Source organism: Sceloporus undulatus, chromosome 4 (assembly GCF_019175285.1).
Source record: "Sceloporus undulatus isolate JIND9_A2432 ecotype Alabama chromosome 4, SceUnd_v1.1, whole genome shotgun sequence".
NCBI lineage: Eukaryota > Metazoa > Chordata > Lepidosauria > Squamata > Phrynosomatidae > Sceloporus > Sceloporus undulatus.
The window spans coordinates 101,115,200-101,123,130 of record NC_056525.1 but is presented as its reverse complement, the minus strand read 5'-3'; the positions used below and the strand labels follow the sequence as shown (position 1 = coordinate 101,123,130).

General features: G+C 39.1%; 1 protein-coding gene across 5 annotated transcripts in view; it reads left to right on the top strand.

Moving 5' to 3' along the window:
* The window catches only part of LOC121927717 (di-N-acetylchitobiase-like), a 14,092-nt gene extending 8,169 nt beyond the window's left edge, over positions 1 to 5,923 (top strand). For 4 of the 5 annotated variants that reach the window (XM_042461567.1, XM_042461566.1, XM_042461568.1 and 1 more), the window contains 4 exons: positions 1,262 to 1,436; positions 2,358 to 2,455; positions 3,455 to 3,616; positions 5,167 to 5,923. In XM_042461567.1, coding sequence (XP_042317501.1) covers positions 1,262 to 1,436; positions 2,358 to 2,455; positions 3,455 to 3,616; positions 5,167 to 5,355 — 624 coding nt within the window. In that variant the 3' untranslated portion in view covers positions 5,356 to 5,923. Of the gene's footprint in view, positions 1 to 1,261; positions 1,437 to 2,357; positions 2,456 to 3,000; positions 3,127 to 3,454; positions 3,617 to 5,166 lie in introns of those variants that run through there. The other variant, XR_006103314.1, reaches the window with a different exon arrangement.
* The last annotated feature ends 2,008 nt before the right edge of the window (positions 5,924 to 7,931 follow it).

Genomic DNA, 7,931 nt, shown 5'->3' with positions numbered 1-7,931 from the left:
TGTATCCCGCCTCTCCCTGTATTGGATCAAGGCGGGTAACAACAAACATAAGAACAATAAAAATAAAACACATCAAACCACAAGTAAAAACATAGCAAAACATATAAAATCCAATTCCCTATCTCCCTCCCACCTTAAAATACCATTAAAAACAACAATTCCCAACTGGAGAGTGAACATTGCGAAGAGGTCAATTTGGGAATGCCTGCCGGAAGAAATTCATTTTTATTGCCTTCTTAAAGGCCTCCAAAGATGTTATGTGGCGGATCTCCTCCAGCAGGTCATTCCAGATTTTTGGAGCGGCAACAGAAAACGTCCTCTGGGAAATTATTACCAATCTGGTTTTCTTAGACTGCAAGAGATTCTTCCCATAGGACCTGAGAGTGCGGGAAGGATTATATGGGAGGAGGCGTTCCCTCAGGTAAGCTGGACTCAAGCCATACAGGGCTTTATAGGTAATGACCAACACCTTATACTGTGCCTGGAAGCTAATAGGCAGCCAGTGTAGGGATTTTAAAATAGGTGTAATAGGATCAAATTTCGAACTCCCTGTAACCAATTTGGCTGCCATATTTTAGATCAATTGCAGCTTCCGAACGAGGCATGAGGGTTGCCCCATGTAGAGTGCATTACAGAAATCGAGACGAGAGGTTACCAGTGAATGTACAACCGTTTCTAGGTTTTCCCGTTCCAGGAAGGGTCGTAGCTGGCGTATCAGCCGAAGCTGATAACAGGCATCCACCTGAGATGTCACATCCACCTGAGATGACAGCTGAAGCAATGAGTCCAGGAGTACCCCCAAGCTATGAACACAGTCCTTTAGGGGAAGTGTGACCTCATCCAGAATTGGAGAGTTTATCACCATTCCCAGATTAGGATTGCCTATAGCGAGTACCTCCATTTTATTTGGATTCAGTTTAAGTCTATTTTCCCTCATCCAATCCATTACTGACAACTTGTACATCCGGCTCTTTCAGCTTCCTATGCAGAACCTCATAATCCCATATGATCAAGAGCCTCATAATCCCTTATGATAAGAGGTCAGAACCAATTGCCCAATAAGGAAGATTTCACCTGTCACCTATACTACTGCAGTTGAAGTGGAAACATTTTTAAAAGACAGCTATTGCTTTATTCTCCCAGTATTTTGTCTATACATTGTGCATATGATGGTATAGTAAAGAAAAATACTCTTATACCAAAAGAAAAATCCTGTTTAGAGTGAATAAGAGTGGGGTGTCTGTTTTGCTTCCTCCTCTAGGTAACATTTGATGTATCCTGGTCCCCAGAGTGCACAAACCATGACAGATGTTACAACTACACTGGGATTGCTGATTCTTGTGATTTTGTATTTGTGATGTCTTATGATGAAGGGAATCAAGTGGGGTCAAAGTGCATAGCAAGAGCCAATGCTCCATATAATCAGACCATATCTGGTAAGAATTAATCTCAGCTTTTGGCTATGAAGAGATATTTGCTGGACCATTTTTGTGGCTGTAGTAATCTTAATCGATATATTGTACATTAAATAATTTACACATCTTTTAATAAATTTGGGACTTCTGCTTCAGTTCTGTAGAGCACCATGTTTGATAGAGTTTTAAGACATATTTTTATAAATCACAGCCAGGTCCTGATTATCAGTGGTTCAGTTGGTGCAGTAACTGTAGTGTGCTGCATGTACTTATTCACACACACATGCACATTATAAGCTAGGGGCCCAGTGCTTGAAAGGAAAAGTGTTGCTTGCTTCCTCTTTTATCCCAGTCACTTGCTGAATTTATCAGGATTTCTATCATCCTCAACAGTTTGCATATTATTGGAGTTACTGAGAAAGACTGCACATTAGTCTTACCAAAGTTGTAAGACTGAAAATGTGTTTCTACATTAATTTTTTTGTGCTGCTGTCTATGGTACTTTTATTTTATTGTTTAAGTATTCATTAATTTTATTTCTGATACCCCTCATAGAATAACTATGGCATGTTCACAAGGGTCCTCATTTTGCAAAATGTAACAGGACCCAGTCAACTTTATCTGGCTGTGATCACAACAGGAGAAATCACAGCTGTGAACCTTGGTTTTGCCATGGCATACAGCCATGTTAAAATGCATCAGTATCTGTTCTCATGAAGAGTGTTTTCCTTGTGAATAAATTAAGACATAAATCACATTGCAAACCAAATGTATAGTGTTCTCCAAAGAGACAACTGCATGTGAAAGAGACAAATAGGTCTAGTTACATCTTGAATATCTGCCTCAGTGGCCTTTGATTTGTTGGTGTTACAAATGTAGCTTCAGGTGTGGAAGTAAGAATAAAAGGCATGTGGGCAAATTTTTAATTTTACGTTAAATTAGGATACGACAGTTACATTCGCATGGGCATCAGTCCAAAGAAGCTTGTGATGGGTGTTCCATGGTATGGCTATGATTATACCTGTCTCAGCTTATCTAAGGTAAGGGAAAGACAGCTAATTTCTAACCATTTTTTTCTCACTGTGGTCTATAGGGTTTTAATTTTGTGGGCATGGATTCTACTCTGATGTTCTAATTCCAAGCAGCTTTACTAGCGTAGGTATTTGTATTGCTTTACCAAAGTAATCTGCTTTCCTGCCATCCACTCCTATAAATCTGCCCACATTGGATGCCCTGATTAAACTTTGGCAGATAGACCAAGGCTATTGAGCAGCATCTTCAATCAGGGTATAAATGACAGAATCATAGAGTTGGAAGGGTTCCCAAGAAATCTAGTTCAACCCCTTTCAGTGTAGTGATCCACCACTCAAATAACCCTGAAAGGTGGTCATCCAACCTGTGTCTAAAAACCTCAAACGAAAGAGAAACTATCACTTTCTGAGGGAGTTGGTTCCACTGTCCAACAAGCTGTTATATATCCCTTCTCTATAAGTAAAAACAATATGAAAAGATTCCCAGCCTTCACTCATGCTTATTGGTGAAAAAGATATTTAAATTAGGAACACCTTTCCATTTCTCTTACCAGGAGACTGCAGACAGTGTGGTTGGGGCTGTATATACATTCAAGCTGTAAAAACCGATTGCACAAACATCTTTTCAAGATTCACATACCCCCAACTGAATGATGCACTTCATTTGAAGCCACTCTTAGGTAGCAATTCTAACCACATCTGAAATCAACAAACTCTGCTTCTATATAAAGCTAGACTGAACTTGGATGAAAAAGATATTGCATGGCCTAGTAACTGACATAAGTTATCTTTCAGAATGCATACCTTCTTGAAGTAATTGGTCAGTACTGAATTTTGGAAATCAAACCTGTCACTTAAATCCCATTAGTAAAACTGAGAACGTGTTAGCAAAAGATATATTTGATAACAGGACATTTTTAATAAGGTTATGGAAATTCATATGGGCAAAAAATTCAAAATTTATTGAGATTGCAGTACATTGGCATAACAGAAGTTGTATCATTTCAGGCTCACGTTTGCTCCTTTGCAAAACTCCTTTCTCAACGACTTCCATGCAGTAAGGCATCAGGACATCAAGTCTCATATAAAATAATAATGAACTCAGAAACGAATTCTCTTTCTGGGATCCTGTGGGATAAAGAACAGAAAGCTCCATATTTGGAATACAAGGTAAACTAATATGAAGATGACTATATGCACTTTAAAATATTATTTATTATTCTGTTTTTAAAATCAAGTTACAGAGGTTCACTAGTACATCATTTAGGATATAAAGGCCAGTCCTAGTGTAATTCTCTGTCCAACTATTTATATCTTTGGTAGAGGAAGTGGAAATGGCGTGCTTTTCCCTGCTGCTTAACTTGGAGGCATATCTGGGTATGCTACAACAGCCAATGGCTTGCAGATGTAGCTCCAACTCCTTAGCTACCAGTTGGGGAATGGGGAATGCTTATGTGTGTGCTCTGGCTGTTTTAGAGTATCTGGCGATGAAAGGGCATCCTCTGCCCTCTTAGCATGTATTGGAGGGGATGTTGTAGAGGAAGGTAGCAAATACCTCCTTCTGCAACATCCAAAAATCTGTTTGGTGGCATAACTGAATATTCTGCTAGCATAAGCTGGCCAAAGTGTCTGTGTCGCTATGTGTTTGTGTGTCAGGTGGTCTTTAAATCTGGAGATTGTGCATTGATGGCTCATGAAGCCCCATTCCAACTCTATGATACTATGATGTTAATATCTGGTATTTTAAAATGGTCATGAGGACAATAGTCCTAGAATTTGGGTAAAACCCACAGACCATGTTAATATAACAACTCCTTTGTGTTTCACTAATGGAATTTTAAGAACAAGGTGGTTCAGAACATATCTTTAGTTTCTAACTTTTCCTTACTTCCATCACAGAAAATTTATTCTAGAGAAAAAGATGGAATATCTGCACAAAATCTTTTAACTTTTAGGAGCCTTCCGTTTCGAAGAACCCCATGTACATATCATTGTACTTGTTAGAGGATGGGTGGCACTGTGTGGTCTCTAGTGCTCCAGTGTTATCTAAATAAGGAAGAATTGTTCCAACCATGGTATTCCCCATCACCATGTATGGATGTGAGAGCTGGACACTGAAGAAAGTGGACAGAAAGAAGATCAACTCATTTGAGATGTGGGGATGGAGAGGAATGCTGAAGATACCATAGATGATCAAGAAGACAAACCAATAGGTTCTATAACAGATGAAGCCCGTGCTCTCTCTGGAAGCCATGATGACTAAATTGAGGCTGTCATATTTTGGCCACATCACGAGGAAAAATGAATCATTAGAAAAGACAAATGGTGCTAAGCAAGCTAGAGGGCAGTAGAAAGGAAGACTCAATCAGGGAGGTCATGAGCCTGAACCTGTAGAACTTGAGCAGATTAGTAGAGAATAGGGAGTCTTGGAGATGTCTCATTCACAAGGTTGTCATGATTTGAAGTCAGCTCAAAGGCAGTTAACAACAACAACAAAGATTGGAAATGTTATTCATATGACTTCCTCCTCCCCCCCCCCCCAATAAGCTGTAAGCATCCACGTGAAAGCAAGCACATGGATGCTTACAGCTACTGGATATTTTCCGATGCATACCATAATCCAAAGAGTTTCATTTTTTTCTATGTACAAGAATACCCAAGTTTGTGAAGTTGCCTGGACAGAACTATTTAAAAATGTTCTCTGTTTCACTGTTTTGCAGGACACAAATGGTACTTTTCATCAAGTATGGTTTGATGATCCCAGGAGCATTTCTCTGAAAACAGCATATGTGAAAGAACGTGGTTTAAGGGGTATCGGTATGTGGCATGCAAACTGTCTTGATTACTCCAGAGGCTCTGCTGCACAAGAACAAACAAAAGTAATGTGGGAAGCCTTGAAGCCAAAGTAACTTATGGGAGAGTGATTTAGTATTTGGGCAGCCATGAATTACTTATTCTCTTACAAGGCACAGAATGCAGGAATTTAGTCAAAGTGTATATTGTCCTTTTTCCCACTGCTGTGCTGTCATTTAAAGTTACATATACTATTATTCTAATGGATTCTAGTTGTTACTTATTTGTTCAGTTTTCTATGATAAAGTAACCTTATTTATGTTAACTTAAGATCAGTGGAAGAAAGCTAGCATGGTAAACAAAAATAACAAATATTTTATAGGGACAGTTGGAGCTTAACTCTTGACTTCAAGTGTATATCCTATGAAATAGGATGTGGAGATGCTACTCAATGTAAATAAAATACTAAATAGCACATGTGAAAACCATGTGAAGACAGGATTCATGATACATGGGCTTATCCCTCATGCCAGTCAGGTCAGGCAGGATCTCAACGTTCCAAGACATTACAACCCATTTTCCACATACAGACAAAAGCAATGAAAACTCTGTTATTTGCAAAGGGAGAGAAAGGAATTAAGATTTCACTCATGAACTATTTGTGGTTTCCCTTGCTTAATTCAAAGTACACCATGATTGCTTCTAACCACCTTCTTGCACCATTTCAGCACATCTGTATTCTGGGAAATTGCCCAGAATTCCAAGGAGCCAAGCCCACTCAATTCCTCAGTTGTGTGTGACTAGATGGGAATATTGCAAGAAACTACAAAACTCCACAGGAACCATCTCTTTGTGTCCATTGTGGACATTGTTATCATTGTGTGCCTTCAAGTTATTTCCGACTTCCTGTGAACATAAGGCAAACCTATAATGGGTTTCTTTTTTGCTAGATTTCTTGAGAAGGAGGGTTGATTTTGCTTTCCTCTGTAGCTGAGAGAATATGACTTCTCAAAGGTCACCCAGTGGGTTTCTTTGTCTGAGGGGAGATTCAAACCTAGGTCTTCAGAGTCATAGTCCAATACTCATCATTACACCACACTGGTTCACCATTCTGGCTATGGTTCCATGTAAAGGAGGCATTTCTGACCATTTGTCACCATACACCTGTTTTCCCTGGAAGAAATACTAAGAATTGATTTCTGTGGCATTTTCTGGTTTGCTGAATCATTCACATCTAGTTCTCTGCAATTGGCTAATTTGATGGGCATGGCTACCTGACAAGTTGGTTTTCTAGGCCATTTTCAGAATATGTACGTTTTGCGTGGACCATGTATGAGAAGAGGCTTACTGTGGATTGGGGGGGGGGGCTTGTTGCAACATTCCCATCAGTTATTGTCCAACCAGTGAATTTAATTGATGTTGGTGTCACAGGCCATTTTATTTTGTTCCATATGGTTTCTGGGCATTAAGGGTTAATAAAAACATAATATTAAAAATGTTTCAGTTCTAAAATGTTGTTCTCAGGCATGCCCTGCATAACCTTGGGTCCCTATACTGGGACAAAGGTGAGATGTAAGTAAATAAATTAATAATAAAAATATCCTAATGTATTTGGCATCTCTCTCAAAAATGGCCAGGTCACATCCATTCAGTTCAGGTTTTTACCCATAAGCAGTGGGAGCACTTTAACTGCACCTCATGATTTTATTCCTGAACATCAAGTAAGATGCAAACATCTTATGTAAACAACTCATAAAAAAACAACACTCTATAAAACTTTAAATAAAAAACAAACAAACAAAAAGCACTTTAGGTTTTGTGCAAATACATAAGCAAAGAGGACTGTTTTCCAATAGATGTGTGTGGAAAAGACAAAAAAATCTCATGATGTTGAAAAGAAAGATTATTTTATTATTCAAAATAGCTCAATATGTTTCACCCTGGAAATATGTTTCTGGCCTTCAAAGGGGATTATAACTTTAAAATCAACCTGCAGGGATTCTAAAAAGACTGCCTCCAAAGCTTATCCTCACATCATAAATAAAATAAATAAAATTTTTATTTCTATCCCGCTTTTTGCCAAGTAATCTTAGCGGCATACAACAAATTAAAAAACAACCATATATACACAGTACCCCCCCCCCTTAAAACAAGATTAAACAGTATAAGATTAAAAACCAACTAATAAAAAAAATCATCAGGGGCAGAGTTTACTAGATGGGAAGTCTTGTCCGTGGCCGAGTATGTTATTCTGGGAAGGCCTGCCGGAAGAGATCCATCTTAATGGCTTTTAAAAAGCTCTCTAGATTGTTAATTTGATGGATCTCATCTGGCAGGCCATTCCATAAATTGGGAGCGGTTGCAGAAAATGTTCTCTGGGAGGTTGCCGTCAACCTGGTTTTTAAGGGTTGTAATAAATTCCTCCCAGCGGACCTGAGGGTACTGGAAGCAAGCGATCCCTTAGATAGGTTGGGCCCAAGCCATGTAGGGCTTTAAAGGTGATAACCAACACCTTGTGCTGTGCCCGGAAACTGATAGGCAGCCAGTGGAGTGACTTCAGTATTGGTGTTATATGGTCACTCCTTGCTGTTCCTGTGACCAACCTGGCTGCCATATTCTGTACCAACTGGAGTTTCCGGACTAGGCACAAGGGTAGCCCCATGTGGAGCGTATTGCAAAAATCAAGTCTTGA